The sequence below is a fragment of the Corvus hawaiiensis genome, chromosome 24 (assembly GCF_020740725.1).
Source record: "Corvus hawaiiensis isolate bCorHaw1 chromosome 24, bCorHaw1.pri.cur, whole genome shotgun sequence".
Taxonomy (NCBI): domain Eukaryota; kingdom Metazoa; phylum Chordata; class Aves; order Passeriformes; family Corvidae; genus Corvus; species Corvus hawaiiensis.
Genome location: NC_063236.1, coordinates 1,621,311 through 1,638,201, shown reverse-complemented (window position 1 = coordinate 1,638,201; position 16,891 = coordinate 1,621,311). Strand labels below are relative to the sequence as shown.

General features: G+C 66.6%; 2 protein-coding genes across 4 annotated transcripts; both read left to right on the top strand.

Annotated features, from left to right (window-relative positions):
* The first annotated feature begins 3,463 nt into the window (after window positions 1-3,463).
* TAMALIN (trafficking regulator and scaffold protein tamalin) lies at window positions 3,464-7,323 on the top strand. 2 transcript variants are annotated; one of them, XM_048327578.1, is made up of 7 exons: window positions 3,469-5,061; window positions 5,477-5,531; window positions 5,885-5,987; window positions 6,069-6,162; window positions 6,233-6,299; window positions 6,379-6,445; window positions 6,524-7,323. In XM_048327578.1, exons 1-7 carry the CDS (start codon window positions 4,991-4,993, stop codon window positions 6,946-6,948), a joined length of 882 nt encoding a protein of 293 aa, XP_048183535.1. In that variant the 5' UTR covers window positions 3,469-4,990; the 3' UTR covers window positions 6,949-7,323. The 2 variants fall into 2 exon arrangements, with proteins under 2 accessions (XP_048183536.1, XP_048183535.1); XM_048327579.1 differs by lacking the exon at window positions 6,379-6,445 and having other exon boundaries at window positions 3,464-5,061.
* A 3,313-nt stretch (window positions 7,324-10,636) lies between these two features.
* NR4A1 (nuclear receptor subfamily 4 group A member 1) lies at window positions 10,637-16,229 on the top strand. Of its 2 annotated transcripts, XM_048327507.1 has the most exons (7): window positions 10,637-10,737; window positions 12,991-13,796; window positions 14,036-14,165; window positions 14,280-14,431; window positions 14,581-14,783; window positions 14,859-15,037; window positions 15,128-16,229. In XM_048327507.1, the coding sequence occupies exons 2-7, from the start codon at window positions 12,993-12,995 to the stop codon at window positions 15,382-15,384; spliced, it is 1,725 nt and encodes a 574-aa protein (XP_048183464.1). In that variant the 5' UTR covers window positions 10,637-10,737; window positions 12,991-12,992; the 3' UTR covers window positions 15,385-16,229. The 2 variants fall into 2 exon arrangements, with proteins under 2 accessions (XP_048183464.1, XP_048183463.1); XM_048327506.1 differs by having other exon boundaries at window positions 14,859-16,229.
* Window positions 16,230-16,891: the final 662 nt, after the last annotated feature.

The following is a 16,891-nucleotide window of genomic DNA, read 5'->3' as shown; positions in this document are numbered from 1 at the left end:
GTCTGTGTCCCTGTCCATGTGTCCCTCTCCCCCCAATTCCCCGTGTGTCCATGATCTTGTATAAAGTGAGGAGTGTGGTTTTTGAATCATGTTAGAGGCCGTTTTGCATCCCCCAAGGAGTTTTTGGCGGCGCGGATCTGCCGTGGGAGCGCCGGCTCGCAGAGCGGGATGGGGGTCCCCTGTCCCCCCCCGGTTTGTCCTGAGTCACGTCTCAGCCACAGATTCCCACCGGTCTCCAGGCACGCGTGTCCCTTAAACCTGCCTTGAGAGGCCGAGGGGGTGGCGGGCACTTGCAAGCCCTGAGGACTCCCAGGCCACTGGAACAGGTGCCAGGGATGCCCTGGGAGCGGGGGGAAGGACGGGCAGGCCAGGAAGGGACATCACCCAGCTGTAGGTACTGCAGGCTCTCCGTTGGGTCTCCATCCCAGTGGCTGCAGGCCGGCACCCAAGGATGCCGTCGGCTCCGAACTTGCACTGACTCACCCCCTCCAACTGTAGCCACACATGCACCTGCCTCAGCGCTAAACCAAACAGCGGCCGGCGAGCGGGTGAGAAGGGATGAGGGAAGGGCAACATCCCCACGAGCAGGATTTTAGGAAAAGCTTTGTTTCGGGAGAGATGGGGAAAACCAAGCAGGATCCGCGGCAGGAACGCTGACCATGTAGCATTTACACAGCACTTTCATGCAAACTGGTGCCCGGGGGTGCCAGTGCTTGCCGAGCTGACGGAGCACATGGGAATTGCTGCCTGGCTCCAAAAATTGCAGCAGCTCTGGGAAAAAGCAGCATTCCAGGCAGTTCCGAGGGGAGCCCGGTGCAGGACAAGGAGGGGGTCCATCAGCGGTACATGGCTGCAGGACAGAACTCTTGGTACTTCTCTGCCCCTTTGGTTTGTTTGGTTTTGTACATTTTCTTAGCAAAGGACTGTAAGAAAATAGCCACTTAGCCACTTTACCTCTTCAGTATGCAAATGTACATACGGTGTAAGATAGGAAATCTTTTGTTTAATATAAAACCAGGCTGTCGATTTCTGCTGTACATTATTAAAAGTTTGTTTTATTCATGTGAGTTGTTGCAGTCTCAGTTCACTGTGAGGGGTGGGAAGTGCAGGGCACAGCTCAGTCCCCCACAGAGGGATCTGGGGTGGGGGGCAGCTGGTCCCCCACAGCTAAAATAATCTCTTTAGGACTCTTGGTCAAAACATTTTAATGTTGAATATTCCCATTTTTAGTGGAGATGCAGCTTCCAACAGCCACCAAGCGCCAGCATAGTGCAGGTGAGACAAAGAGGTGGCAGGTGGGATTCAGAAGCAGCGATGAGCAGCTCTGGGGACAGGCACAGAGCAGGAGGGGTTACGGAGAATACCCTGGAGATCCCCTCAGAGCGTCCCTGGGGATGTGGTGGGTACAGTGGGCATCTCCCTGGAGCGTCCCCGAGCCTCCAAGGAAGGATAAATCCCGCAGCAAACTGCCCTGTGCTCCTATAAAATCCTGTTTGCTCCGAGGGCAAATGGTGCTGCGGGAACTGCCCCTGCTAATTCCTCGGTTAGAGCCTCCTGCAAACGAGCCTGTTGTGAGCGGATCAAGGGGAAAATCTGCCGAGGCCTGGGGTCCCCCCGGGCTCAGACAAGGTGGGGAGGGGGAGGCACCATCTGGGCTTGTCCTTCCTCATTCCCAGCTTTGGAGCTCCTGCTGCAGTCCCCAGGAAAATCCAGCCCCATCCTGGAAACGTGGGCAGCAGTGAGATGAGAGTATGAGGGATTTTAAAGCAAAATCTGTCTGCTCCTCTAGGAAATGGGATGAGAAAACAGTCTAGGATGGCTTCAGCCGAGGAGCCAAGTCATTACCAGATTTTGGGAACAAGATGGGGTGCTCCTCTTCATTCCCAGTGGTTTGGTGCCTCAGCATCGGGGCTCGGCTCAATCCCATCCTTTCCCCAGCACTTCCAACCCGGAGCAGTTCTGCTCCTGGAGCAAACTTGCCTCCGTGGTAACCCCAGGCCAGGCTGTGGGCGGGAGGTTTGGGTGGAACGCCAGCGGGATTGTTACAATCTTCTTTTTTTTTGGCAAATTTTAAACAAACATTTGGGCAAAGCTCTCAACTCCAGCTGGAAAATTCCCGTTGCCTCCCGCCGGGGCGCAGCGAGGAGCTGCCGGAGCCGCGCGACGTGTCCGCAGCAGACACCGCGGCTGCCTCCGGGAATTGTTCTTCCCTCCGTGTCCCAGCTCAGCGCCGGCACAGATCGTGCAGCAACAGTTTAAATCCCTCCGGCCACCCCCGCTGGGAGCCGGGCCGGGGGCTGTGACCACCGCTGCCCCAGCTCCTGCCTCCCATTAACTCCCAAATGCGGCTTTGGCGGCGGCTGGTGGCCTGGGGATGACGTGGTGGCAGCTGTCGGGGAGCAGCAGAGCCCCGCATTGCTTCTGCTCCCGGAAACCCACGGGTTTCTCTCCAAATCATCCCTGAGGTGATCCCCGGGAACCCTCCTTGGCACCCCACAGTGCCTCCCGTGACATCCCCAGCAGCATCCTGCCCTGCACCCCCAGAATACCACCTCCCCCAGGTTCCTACTGCCCCACAGAAGCACCCAGACCTCCACGCTGAACCCCGTGGTGTCTCTGAGGATGCGCCCACGCAGGACCCTCCCACCAGACCCCCGCGCTGGACTCCCATGAGATCCCTGTAAAGAACTTCATGAAGGGCCCTCCCACTGGACCCCCACGCCGGACCCCACGAGGTCCCTGAGCAGGACCCTACGCTGAACCCCCCTGCTGGACCCCCACAGGGTCACCGAGCAGGACCCCAGGCAGAACCTTCCCCCTGGATCCCCCGGGACCCCTAAGCAAGACCCTGCATAGAACCGTCCTGCTGGACCCCACCCAACGGACCCCCGCGCTGGACCCCACGCTGGACCTCCATGGGGTCCCCGAGCAGGACCCTCACACTGGGCCCCTCACTGGACCTCCACGTGGTCCCTACTCAGGGTCCGGGGCCGGAGCGGTGCCGGCCACACGCCGGACACGGCACAGGCTCCCCGGCACGGGGCGTGGCCAAGCCACAAATCCACCGTGGTTTAACGCCCAAGTGGGTGCGGGTTTGGGGCCAAAAGGGGCGCGTCCCGCGGTGTCCCCGCCCCCAGGGTCCATATAGCGGCGCACGGGACCGCCCGGCCCGGCCATGACCCTGCGGCGGCGGCGGCGGCGGCGGCTCCGGCCGAAGGACGATGAGGCACCGGCGGTGGCCCCGGAGAGCCCCGGCCCCGCCGAGCTCTACCGGGCGCTGGCGGCGGCCGGCGGGACCCTGCCCCGCGTGCGCAAGGTAGGGTTGCGGGGGGAACGGGGGAGCCGCCCCAGTGCCCCCCGGTTGTGCGCCAGGGCCGGAGGGGGAACCGGCGCCGCGGGGGGAGCGGGGCTGCGCCGTGTCCCCATCGCGCCCAGCCGCTGGTCCCTGCGCCCTGCGGGGCTGCTCCGCCGTCTTCTCCTGAGCTCTTGTCCCGCCCCGAGGTCTCCCTGTACTGCCCCGGGGGCCCGCCTAAGCTTTCGTCGTGTCCCCATCCCGCCCCGGTGTCCCGATCCTGCCCCGGTGACCGCCCCCAGCCTCTTGTCCTGCCCCAGCATCTCCTCACCCTGTCCCATCCTGCCGCAGCATCTTCCCAGTGTCCCCGTCCCGCTCCATATTGTCCCCCCCAGGCGTCACATCCTGTCCTGGATCCTCCCCACGTCGTGCCCCGGTATTACCCCTGTACCCCCACCCTGGCTTTTCCCCCAAGCCCCACGTCCTGTTCAGGTCCCTCCCCACGTTCTCTCAGGTGTCTTCCCTTGCCCCTTCCCAGTGTCCCCCCAGGCCCCACGTCCTGTCCTGATCCCTCTCCATGTCCTGCCCTGCAGCTTTCAGGGCGCAGGGCCAGACCCCCACCCCAGTGTACGTGGCTCTGTCACTGGGACAGGGGTGACCCCACGGCCCCTCTGGGACTGTGTCCTGTGAGAAGGGCAAGGGGACAGGTCACAGGGTACCCCGGGTCTGGTTTGGTGGAACACGGGGCCCCTAGGAAAGCCCCTCTGTGGTGGCGCTGGGACTGACACCGCCCTGGCGCTCCCCCCGGCCCCGTGGTGCTTCCTGAGTGTTGTGGGGAAGCGAGAGCAGAGCCGACATCCGGAGCAGAAGTGGCCTCACGGCTGCACTGCCACAGCCCAGATATGCATGGTGGCCCAGCTCCCACTCATCGGCCAAGGCCACCACAAGACATGTCCCTGAGGGGTCCAGGACATTCCCACGTCTCCTTCCCGTCTCTGTGGTGACGTGGGGCCCAACGTGACAGGCAGCAACTTTCCCTATGGTGAACACACCCAATTCTGGTTGTTCTGCACCCATGGATGTGTTTGGGATGGTCCGTCACTATCTGGTGACACCCGCGGGGCTGGTGACACCCGTGTGGCAGAGCACAGAGGGAACCGCCGGCACCCGGCTGCCACCAAGACGTGCCATGTGCTGCTCTCAAAGGGCAGCTTATGGTGTCACTGCCTGCACTGGGAGCCCAGCAGCCACAGAGGGGCATTTGGGGACAGCCCTGTCACCTCCTGCCCTGCGGTGAGGGTCCTGTCTTGCCCGGCCAGTCCCTCCACCCGCCCACGCCTCTGCGCCTGCCACAACGGGGACATTGTCTGGGCCGGGGGGGGGTGGATTTTGCATGAAAAAACCCGACTTTGTGACCACAACAGGGCCTCTCTGTGCCGGGGCCCCTCCGAGCGTGGCGTGGGGTGGGTGCGGCGCAGTTGACGTCAAAGCGTGGGGCGAGCGCAGGGCAGCTCTGAGGGTGCCTTTGAGCACCGATCAAAGCCCCGTTATGCCCAGCCAGCCGGGGGGCACCCGGGTGCTGGTTCGGTGCCGCCTTGGCACGGTGCTCCCCCAGGGTTTGGTGCTGTCCTGGTGGGACACCCTGTTTTGGCTGTCCCTGGAGGAGGGGGGGGATGTCCCCTCGGGCGTTCCCCGCTGATGGCTCTTCCTTTGCCGCAGGACGCAGGGTTCAAGTGGGCATCCCCGAGCCAGTCCCCGGAGGAGCACAGGTAGGGACAGGGGACACAGGAGTGGGGTTGGGGTCCCTGTCCCAGGGGGTTGGAGCTTGGCCCTGGGACATTGTTCCACGCTGGAGGCCTCAGGAGGGCTGGGAATGAGGGGGGTTTTATGGGGAAACCTGCGGCAGGTGAGAGCAGCGATGGGGTCACAGCTGCCTGGTGGGCTCAGACACCCCAGACCCTGTGGGGATCCTGCCTGGCACCCACAGGATAAGTGACAGGACTCTGGCCAAGGCAAACTGGGGGGGGTTCCATCCCTGCGGACCAGGGGGGGAATCCCGTTTTAGGGAGAGGTGTCCTGTCCTTGGGGACCCCAAAGGCGCATTTTGAGAAGAGCCCAAAGTTTGCACGGGGGGGTTTGGGTGTGCCAGGGGCTCTGCCTTGTCCCTGATCCCTGTGTCCCCAGAAGGGTGGTGACGCTAGAGAAGAAGGCAGAGGAGTCTTTCGGCTTCGAGATCCAGGTGGGTGTTGAGCCGATCCGAGCCCGGCCATGCCCGGCCACGCCATACCCTGCTCCCCACCCTTCCAACCCGCACCTTGCTTTGCATCGAGGGTATTTTTAAGTTGTTTCTGAGCTCAGGGTTATTTTTAGCGGGGCCGTGTTACTGAACCTCCCCCGGCTGTGCCAGTGGGGGCAGCCGGGGGGGCACACTGGGGTGCAGCCATCAGGGTAAGATCCCCCTCCCGGCGGCCGGAGTGCTGCCCCGTATCACCCCAGAGCGATTAAACACCGCAATTGCTGCCCCGTGGCTGCTGCTGGGGGGTCCCTGGGGGTCGGGGTGTCCCCATGCCCCTCACCGGACCCCCATTCCAGACCTACGGGCTGCACCACCAGGACAGGAACAGCGTGGAGATGTTCACCTTCGTGTGCCGCGTGCACGGCGGGAGCCCGGCCGAGGCCGCGGGGCTCAAGGCTGGTGAGCACATCCTGGGGGAGCCGGGGGGACCCTGGCAGTGGGGACCAGCGTCCCTGAACCCGTGTTCCCCCCATGCTCTAGGGGACACAATCACGGGGGTGAACGGGCTGAACGTGGAGGGCATCCGGCACCGCGAGATCGTGGAGATCATCAAGAGCTCAGGCAATGTACTCCGGTGAGCTGGGGGGCGCAGGGGGGGCCTGGGTGGATGCAGCCCCCCCCTACTGACAGCTGCTGACCCACAGGCTCGACACGCTCTATGGGACGTCCATCCGGAGGGCCGAGCTGGAGGCCCGGCTGCAGTACCTGAAGGTGAGCAGGGACTGGCAGGGCTCACGGCGGGTTGGGGACCCCCTCCACCAGAGTCCTCACCCCCTCACCCTCCCCGCAGCAAACCCTCTACGAGAAGTGGGGGGAGTTTCGCTCGCTGATGGTGCAGGAGCAGCGGCTGGTGCGGGGTGAGTGGGGGCCGGGGGCTGGCAGGAGGGCTTTGGGGCACTGCCCGGCCCCCCTGACACCCCCGTGTCTCCCACCAGGTGTGGTGGCCAAGGACCCCAGCATCTACGACACGCTGGAGTCCATCCGCTGGTGCCTGCAGGGGGAGGGACTGCCGGGGGGCTCCTCCCGTGCCAGCGGCAGCGATGACTCCCTGTACCAGACCTGCGTCTTCGCCTCCTCCAGCTCCTTGGATGGGGACAAGGATGGGAACAAGGACAAGGATGAGGACAGCGGGGGTCCTGCGCCCCCCCCACCGCGCCCCCGACCTGCCCTGGCCCGCAGCGCCAGCCTCAAGTGTGCAGGGGGCCCGGGGGCTGCGGGGAGGCTTTGGGCCCGGGCCGGGGACCCCGGGGAGGGAGCGGCCGCTCCCCGCAAGGGCCGACACAGCAGCTTCCGCCGGCGGCTGCTCAAGTTCATCCCGGGTCTGAACCGGGCGCTGGAGGAGGAGGAGAGTCACCTCTAGCCGGCGGCCCCCGGCCCCCCAGGACTATTCACTTATTTATTGCGAGGAGCTTCATTCCCCCGGCCCCCATCCCTGGGGGCTGCAGGAAGGAGGTTTGGGTTGGCCCCAGGGGTCCCGATTTGGGCACCCCCCCCCCGGGCCGTGGGGATTGTGACACTGAGGGACGGACGTGACACCAAGGGACAGACATGAGGACTCTCGTGAGGCGGCTCACGGAGCTGTCGCTGCTCTCGGGAATGGCTGCCTTCCTCCCTGGAGGGGAGCGCCGGGGGAGCCCCGCATTCCCCAGGTGAGGGGGGCTCTGGGGGTCCCACCCCCTGCTCCTCCCGGGCTGTTGTACCACGTCGGTGCTCGCCAATACAGAGACGATTTGCAGCGATGTGTGGCTGTGACTGAGGGGGGACAGAGCCCCGTGGGCACCAGGATGGGGTGCCTGGGGGGGGCCGGGTCCCTGGGGGACCCCACCAGGCTGCAGCTCCCCCATAGCCCCCACACTGCCCCCTTGGGCCTCCCCGCTGGGCTCCGGGCAGGGTGGCCATGGGGTGACCAACTGATGTCGCCCCGGACGTGAGTGAGCTCCCGGGGGCTCCCCGTGTCCCCCCGCCTGCTGCAGCCCCCGGTGCCGCAGGCCACGTCCCGGCGCTGCGGGGCCCCGGCCAGGCCCTTCCTGCCCCGTTTCCTCCGGTAGCCGGCGGGAAGCGGGTCCCACCCCGAGCCCTTCCGCCCGCGGGGGACAGGGTGCCCGCGCAGGACGGGCACGGGGGTCCCCCCACGCCCTGCCTCAGTGTCCCCCAGAGCCGCTGAAGCAGCATCCAGAGGAGCTGGGGGACACAAAGCCCCCCCAGCTGCTGCTGCAGCACCGCTGCGTGGACAGGGATTCCCTTGCACGACGATTCCCTTGCACGGTGCTCCGTGGGGCACCGAGAGCCCCCAGCCCCCTGCTCCGTGTCTCGGTTTCCCCCCTGGCTGGGCTGTTGTGTATTTGGGGACCCCAGCTCTCAGGTCCTGGAGTGTCCCATGGCTCAGCTCTCCCCCCTCCCCTTCCCTTCCCCCACCCCGGGATCCCAGGGGTGTCTGCTCTCCGGAGACCTGGGGGTGAGAACCCCAAAGCTGCGGGTGTGTGCGCCATGGAGTGGAGGGTGGGGGACTCTGCTGGCTCCCCCACACTCTCCTACCTTGTCCCTGTTCCAGCTCGGCTCCGTGCTGGACATTTATGGTCTGGCTCCCACAGCCCCGGCAGCTCCCGGCATCCTCCCGCGTGCTGCCAGGGTCGGAGCACCCCGTTCTTGTCAAAGCCACAGCGGGTCCCCCCGTCGCAGCTGCCACCCCATGCTGAGCTTTTTATAGCCCCGACCTGGGGCTGCGTGTGCCCGGAAATGGGCAGGTGGCCGTGGGACACCGGGGTCACGCGTGGCACCGGCTGAGCTGGGCAGGGCCGGGGGGCCAAGGCTGCGGGGTACAGACCGGGAACGCCCCGGAGCAGCCTGTCATTACCGATAAATATAGGCCCGGGGCAGGGAGCCAGCGCCGGCCGTGGGCACCGGCTAATCACCGCCCGGTCATGGGCACCCTGCAAGCCCCAACGCCCGCCCTGGGGCTCGGGAAGGGCTGGCTGGTGGCCACTGTATCCCCGCGTCCCCACCCGGGTGTCGGGGTGGATCCCCGGGGCTGGTGTGAACAGAGGTCCCCCCTGCACCCCCGTGGCCTTGCCAGGGTGGCTGGGCTCGGGTTTCCTCCCCCGGGGCTGTGGCAGTCCCCGCGACCTCTCCCGGGGTACAGCTAATCCCGGGTGCGGGGGCTGCCAGTGTCACCCTCCTGCCTCCGGTAGCGCCGCAACCAAGCGAGGGATGCGGGGGGCTGCAGCCGCCACGCTCCGTGCCCCCGGTGCCTTTGGGACCCCCGAGAGCTCTGGGACCCCGCTGTCGGACCTGTCCCGAGGACTCCCGGCCGTATCCCCGGGCTGGCACCGGCCGTGCTGCTCGTCGCGTGTTGCAGGGACCCCGGCAGGTCCTGCCGAGCCCGGGGGATCCCTTTGGGGGCGGCCCCGGTGGTGCCGCGGGATCCCCAAGACGTCAGTGACGAGGTGTGACGTCAGCGGGCAGGTGTGATGTCACGGAACCCCGTCGGGGGCGGGCGCCAGCGAGAAGCGGGGCCGCAGCGAGGTAATGGGCAACGGGAGGAGGCGGCGACGGCGCCCGCCCCCGGGCCACCACCTCTGATACCCCCGTGAGCCCTCCGGGCCCCTCTGGTGCCGGGCTGCCCCCGCCCCCGCCGCTCCTCACGGGGCCCGGGGTTTCGTGAGGCCAGGCAAGGTCCCGGTACCGGGGGTCCCGGCAGCACCCCCGGCGCCGGCTGCGGCTCCCGGGGCACCGGGGCACCGGCCTCAGGGTGGCTCCATTCCCCCGGTGGGACGGTACCGCGGGGCTCTGCCGCTGCAGCGGGCACTAATGGAGAAGAACGAAAGGGGCCGCCCACCCCGGGGGCGCTGCCAACCCGGGCACAGCGGGCCAGGTCCCCCAGGACTCCCGGTTTGTCTCCGGGAGCGGATACCGGCGGGTACGGCAAGGGAGGGTACCGACCTGGTACCGAAGTGTGTCGGGTCGGTACCGGAAGATACCAAGGGAGTACTGGGGTAGTACCGGAGGGTACCGGCCTGGGAAGATACGGGGTGGTACCGGGGGGCATCGCGGGAGGTACCGGAGCCGTACCGGAGGGTACCGGGATGGTACCGGAGGGTATTGGGCGGGTACCGGCGTGGCACCGAAGGGTACTGGGAAGTTCTGGGTCCCTTCCGCTCACCCTTCGGCCTCCCGCGGACCCGGCCCGGCTCTGCACGGGCTGAGCTCATCTTTCCAGCCCGCGGGCGCTGTTCCCGGCGCCGGCGCCCGCCAGCAGCCGCCGCTCTTTCCATCGGCCCGGCCAGGGGCTCCCCGGGGGACCGGGCGGAGGCGGGACCCCGCGTCACTCCCCCCGCACCCGGGCACCGAGCAGGAGGAGACCGGGGGTACCGGCGCCGCTGAGCACCGGAGATACCGGCTCAGATGGGCATCGGGCATAGCGGCACCGGGGGTACGGGGAGACCACCGGGGAGAGCGGCACCGGGGGGGCACCGGGAAAGGGGGCACTGAAGATACCGACACCGAGGGGGCTCCGGAGATAACGGTACCGGAGATACTGGCACCCCGAGGGCAACGAGAATGGGGGCACCAGGGTACCGTCAACGAGGGGACACCGGGGATACCGACACCGAGAGGGCACCGGGGGCGGGGACTTAAGTGATGCCGGCACCGAGGGGGTACTGAGGGTGGGCGCACCGGAGTACCAGCAACGAGGGGACACCGGAAATAGCAGCAGCGAGAGAGCACCGGGGTGGAGGCACTGGGGAATGCCAGCCCCGGGGTACCGGCAGCGAGGAGACACCGCGGATACTGAAGGGGCACCGGCCCTGGGGACACCGGGGATACCCCTGACACCGGGGCCTCCCTCCCCCCGCTGGCGGCCCCCGGAGCCCCGGGGGGGATATGTGGGGGAGCGAGGGGCGCCCGAGCTATTTTTAGCCGGGGCCGCGGGGGTATTTTTAGCCGGGGCCGCGGGTGCGTCAATGGAACCCCGCGTGCGTCACGGCCGCGCCCCCGCCGGGGCCGCCCCCCCCGTGCGTCACCGGCCCCGCGCCGCCCCGCGCGTCACCGAGCGCTTAAGAGAAAGTAGTGGCGGGGCCGGAGCCCGGCGGAGCCCGCGGAGCGGCGGTGGCAGGAGCAGGAACCGGAGCGCCGCCGCGCCGGCAGCCGGGTACGGGCGGCACCGGGATGCGGGGGGCACCGGGGGCGGGGGTCCCGCTGGCAGTGGGGGCGGGCTGCGCGCACCGGGAGGTGCACGGGGTCGGGTGTCCCGGTGGCACCAGGGGGAACCGGAGGGATTCAGATCGGGCGTGTCAGGTGGCACCGGGGGAATCTGCGTCGGGCATCCCGATGGCACCGGGGGCTCAGGGCGCATGTACGTGGGCGTCCTGCAAGGTGTATGTGGTCGGGTGTCCCAGCAGCACCACGGGCAACCGGGTCGCGCGTCCCGATGGCACCGGGTGGAGCCGGGGCTCGCGTGTCTGAAGGACACTGTGGAAGGAACTCCCGGTGCCACCGGCGATAGTCGGGGATCCCGGTGGAAGGGACCGGGCGGTGTGCGCTGTGCGGGACTGCCTCTTGGGGGTATCCGGTGGCACCAGGGGGAACCGAGTCGGGCGTCCCGCGTGGCGCTGGAAGGCGCACGGGATCGGGCGTCCCGGTGGCAGCGGCCGGAACTGGATCAGGAGTCCCGGTAGCACCGGGAAGAGCCGGGGCTCGCGCACCAGACGGGAGTTGGCAGAGCGAGAGATCCCGGCCCCGGGGGTCCCGGGAAGAGCCCGACACCACCCACTCCTCTGTGAGGAGCTGTGCAGGACCGGGAGCCGCTACTAGGACTGTGGGGAACGGGGCTGCTTCCCCCATCGTGGCACCCCGACCGGGGCCAGCTGCACGTGCAGGAACACCCCGTCTCTGGGGATTGTGGGGGGCAGAGTCACCCCATAGCGGGCATCCCTCCGGGATCCCTGAGCAGAGTGGTCATGGAACTGGAGTGGGCAGCAGCTGGGCAGGCAGGAGCATGCGGGGAGCACGGGGATTACGGCGCTGCGAGCCGGGATGTGCAGGCAGCATCAGGACCTGGCAGTGGAAACAGGGATGTGCAGGCAAACCCCCCACTGCCCACGCAGGCCTGGCAGCAGCCGCCACGGCATTACCGGGCAGCAGGTGCCGGCAGGGATGTGGGCAGCGTCGCCCACCCCCGGTGCCACCGGCTGCTCTCGCCCGCCCGCGGCCCGGGGCCCGGTGCCAGCGGCTGCCACCCGCCCGTGCAGGCAGCAGCCTCAGGGCTGGGCACAGGCAGCTGCCTGCGCTCCCAAATGAGGAATCTGCAAATAGAGCCCGGCCGTGGGCAGCGCGGAGGCTGCTGCGGGAATCTGTGCCCAGTCCCTGGGGAAACAGGGCAGAGAGGACCCCAAATGCTGTCAGTGAGTGGGTGAGAGCAAAAGCGTTCAAATAACCGGGACCACGGGAAGGGTCGAGGCATTGCATCCGCCGGGGTTTTCGTGTAGGCAAGGAAAACTCCCACTGGCAGAGACAGTGTCCCCCGGGGCCGTGTCCCCAGCACGGCCTCAGGTCCCCTCGGCTTCATTTGGGGACAGGAGGCAGCTGGGGGGTCATCGTCCCCTCTGAACCCACGCGCAAACCGGGCACGCACAAACTCCACTGGGACGCCAGCAGTGGGCTGGGGGCTGGTGCCACCCCATGGGTGCCAGAGCTGGACCCACGCTGGGTATTTTTAAACCCAGCTTCTGGCGGGTGTCGGCTTTCTTGGTGCCCGCGAGAGTTGCCCAGATTTGGCTGGGGGAATCCGGGGGCCGGCGGGTGCTCTGGCAGCAGGGCCGTGCCAGGACCGCGGCTGGGGGCCAGCACAGCGTGACCTTTAAAGGTCTGCAAGATGAATTACATTATCGGCTTGCCATTGGGATCACTTCTGGCTTGGCTTTCAGCTGGACATGGGACTCCGCTTGTCTTGTGTCTCACCGGGTCCATGCACAGCCCCGGAGGGCTTCAGGGACAGAGGGTGGGCTCCTCTCCCCCTGCACCTGGAGGTCTGCCTGCACTGATGTTCCTGAAAAGCCCCAAAAGGAGTTGTGGGGGAAGTGGGATCCTCAAAACCTAGTTCAGCCCTGACTCTGTTTTCCCTCAGCCAGCCCGAGGGCTTGGGAATCTGCTGGCCACATTCCTCCCTCTTTCCCTTTCGGGGGCTTTTGCTAAGCCAGCGTTTTGGGGAATGTCCTTTGTACCCATTGGCTGTGCCGTGACCTTTCCCAGGGATAGTGGTGGCCGCCACCAGACAGCCAGTGGCTATGGGGGTCCGGTTCCAGCACGAGGGGAATCTCCGTGGTTCCCACCCTGTTTCCATCCTCTGCCTGGATGACGGAGGGCTGATATCGGGGTCCCCGCTGACACCCCTCTCTTCCCACAGAGATGCCCTGCATCCAGGCACAGTACGGCACCGCGGGCACTGGCCCCTGTGAGCGCTGCCCGGCCGAGCTGCTCAGCCTTGAAGGCGGCCGATTCCCCATGGAAGTGGCTGGAGCCGATCTGACGGCCGCCCCTGCCCTGCCCAGCTTCAGCACCTTCATGGAGGGCTACGCCGGCGAGTTTGACGCCTTCCTCTACCAGCTGCCAGCAAGCGGCCAGTCCAGCGCCGCCACCGCCTTCAAGCTGGAGGACTTCCAGGTTTACGGCTGCTACCCCAGCGCCTTCGGTGGGCAGCCGGACGAGGCCCTCTCCTCCAGTGGCTCGGACTGCTACGGGAGCCCCTGCTCCATCCCCTCGCCCGCCACGCCAGGCTTCCAGCCTCCACAGGCCCCAGGCTGGGAGGGCTCCTTCGGGGCGTACTCACCGCTACCGAACTACGAGGGTGGGCAGCCCTGGGCAGAGCCAGCCAAGGGCGGGGGGTCACAGCCCCCCTTCTTTGCCTTCGGCCCCCCGGCCCCCAGCCCAGGTGGGTCCCCTGTGACCCTGAAGGGGCAGCCAGGCCCCGCACCCTGTGTGGACCCGCGGCTGCTGGACACGGACGCCTTCCCCCCGAGCCAAGGTCCTGCCAGGGGTTTCGCGGGGCTGCCCCTGGCCCCCACCTCCCCGCTGCTGGAGGGGCCGGCGCTGGCGCCCACCAAGGTGCGCAGCCCCGGGGCGGGCGAGGGTCGCTGCGCCGTCTGCGGGGATAACGCGTCCTGCCAGCACTACGGTGTGCGCACCTGCGAGGGCTGCAAGGGCTTCTTCAAGGTAAGGGGACCCCCAACTCAACACCGGCTGCCGGGATGTTCCCACAATGCTTTGCAGCAGCAGGAGGATGCTGCGGGGTGCCCCAGCGAGGGGCAGGGCAGGGAGCACGGTCATGGAGCCCTCCCCACGGACATGGAGCCGGATGCTGGGCTGGAGCGGGAGGCAGGGGAGGACAGAAGGGCTTTTGTTTGGAGCTCGGCGCCCCGGGCTGAGCTCAGCCGCTCCTTCCCCACCCGCAGCGCACAGTGCAGAAGAATGCCAAGTACATCTGCCTGGCCAACAAGGATTGCCCTGTGGACAAGCGGCGCAGGAACCGCTGCCAGTTCTGCCGCTTCCAGAAGTGCCTGGCCGTCGGCATGGTCAAAGAAGGTACCAGGGTCCCATCCTGGGTGGGGGGTACCCAGCAGGAGTGGGGAGTCCCCACTCTGCAGCCTTTCAGGCTGCACTGAGGACAGACACACTCACTGCAAGTCCCAACCACAGTGGTCCGGACCGACAGCCTGAAAGGGCGGCGGGGCCGTCTCCCCTCCAAGCCCAAACAGCCGCCAGATGCGTCCCCCGTCAGCCTCATCACCTCGCTGGTGCGGGCACACATCGACTCCATCCCCAGTGCCACCAAGCTCGACTACTCCAAGGTAGGGCCAGTGCCACTCCATGCCCTCCCCAAGATCATGCCAGGGCTGGGGTTGGATCCTGACCCAATCCCCATCCCAGTTTCTCACCCATCCCCATCAACAGATCCTGATCCCGTCCCCATCCCAATCCTGACCCATCCCCATCGCAGTTCCAGGAGTCAGCACCGCGCCCGTTTGAGAAGGAGGACTCGGTGGACGTGCAGCAGTTCTATGACCTGCTCACCGGCTCCATGGACGTCATCCGCAAGTGGGCTGAGAAGATCCAGGGATTCTCCGAGCTGCCCAAGGAGGACCAGGACCTTCTGCTGGAGTCAGCCTTCCTGGAGCTCTTCATCCTGCGCCTGGCATACCGGTGAGCCCTGGGGCAGCGCAGAGCAGGGGGAGCCCGAGATGTGCCGAGGGGTGACGCCTGGATTTGTGCTGGCAGCTCTAAGCCAGAGGAAGGGAAACTCATCTTCTGCAACGGGGTGGTGCTGCACCGGCAGCAGTGCGTGCGCGGCTTCGGAGAGTGGATCGACGCCATCCTCGAGTTCTCCCAGAGCCTGCACCGCATGAGCGTCGACGTCCCCTCCTTCTCCTGCCTTGCCGCCCTCGTCATCATCACAGGTGAGACCCCCCCCAGCTCCAGGCTGGCTGCTGTCCCCATCCCCACCTCGTGTCTGTTGCCGCGGTCCCACACCCTGTGTGTAACCCCAGACCGGCATGGGCTGAAGGAGCCGAAGCGGGTGGAGGAGCTGCAGAACCGCATCGTGGGCTGCCTCAAGGACCACGTGGCAGCAGCAGGGGCCGAGCCCGGGCGCTCCAGCTGCCTCTCCAAGCTGCTGGGGAAGCTGCCGGAGCTGCGCAGCCTCTGCACCCAGGGCCTCCAGCGCATCTTCTACCTCAAGCTGGAGGACCTGGTGCCGCCACCGCCCATCGTTGACAAGATTTTCATGGACACTCTGCCTTTCTGAGTCCCGGGCAAGGGGCTGCCACGAGCCCCTGACCTGCCTGGGGACATCTGGAACCCGCCCTGGGCAACCCTGGTTCAGTCCGAGGATGCCTGGGAACCCCCTGGGCACTCCTGGGTCACCCCTGGCATGCCTGGAACATCTCCTGTGTACCCCTAGATCAACTGTGGGATGTTTGGGACCCCGCCTTGGTCACCCCTGGGTCACTCCCAGGATGCCTGGAACTGGCCCTGGTCACTCCTGGATCAGTCCTGGGATGCCCAGGACCTCCCTGTGGACTCCTGAATGACCTCTGGGACACCTGGGACCTCCCCGGGCCATCCCTAAGACCCTATGTACACCCCTGGATCACCCCCAGAACACCTGGAACTCCTCTTGAATCACCCCCAGAATGCCTGGGACCCCCCCTAGGTCATCCACAGGATGCCTGGGACCCCCTGGGCACACCTAGGTGGCCCCTGGGATGCCTGGGACCACCCCTACATCACTCCAGGAATGCCTGGGATCCCCTCTGGATCACTCCCAGGATATCTGGGTCCCCCCTCAGATGCCTGAGTCTTCTTGGGGGCACCCTTGGGGGTGCCCCATGTGCCTTCACGGCCCAGGGCACAGCCCCACAGCAGCCCCGGTGCCGTCTTCCCCGAGGGCATTGCCGGCGCGGTGCCCCCTTTCCCTGTAAAAATGCCCCTGATGTAAATAGCGCCAGCCGGGTCCTGTACAGAGTGGGGGGCGTGGGCGAGGGGTGGCTCCGGCCCCCCCAACCGCGGCCCCTTCCCCTTTATATATATTTTTCTGGGTTTCCCTCTTTTTGGCCATTTTCTGTATATAAACTTGTACGTACAGCGAGAGCCACTGAGCGGGACCTTTGTTGCGTGTGCTCCCCGTTAGTGAATATTGCGGGATTGGGAAGGGGGGACAGAGCGACGGGGCTGGGGACAGCTGGGACGCTGGAGATGGGGAAAAACGGGATGGCAGAGCTGGGGAGAGTGGGGATGCTGGAGCTGGGGACAGCCAGAACGCCGGGGAAGGGGAGAGGCGGAGGGCTGGAGCTGGGAACAAACAGGACACTGGAGCTGGGACAGCCGGAGCTGGGGACCGGAGCTGGTGACCGGAGCTGGTGACAGCCGGGGCTCGGACAGTGTAGGTGTCGGAGCTGGAGGCAGCTGGAACACTTGGGCTGGATAAAAACAGGACGTTGGAGCTGGGGAAAAAAACAGTCTACTGGAGCTGGGACAGCCGGGGCGATGGAGCCGGGGACAGCTGGAGCGCCGGAGCCGGGATGCCAGAGCTGGGGACAGCCGGGTCGGTGGATCTGGGGACAGCTGGGGCACCGGAGCCAGGGACAGCCGGGATGCCAAAGACAAGAACAGCCGGGGCTCCAGAGCTGGGGACAGCAGGAGCCGGGGACAGCCGGGGCTCCGGAGCCGGAGCCGGGGACAGCCGGGACGCCGGAACCGGGGACAGCCGGGGCTCCGGAGCCGGGGACAGCCGGGACGCCGGAGCCGGAGCC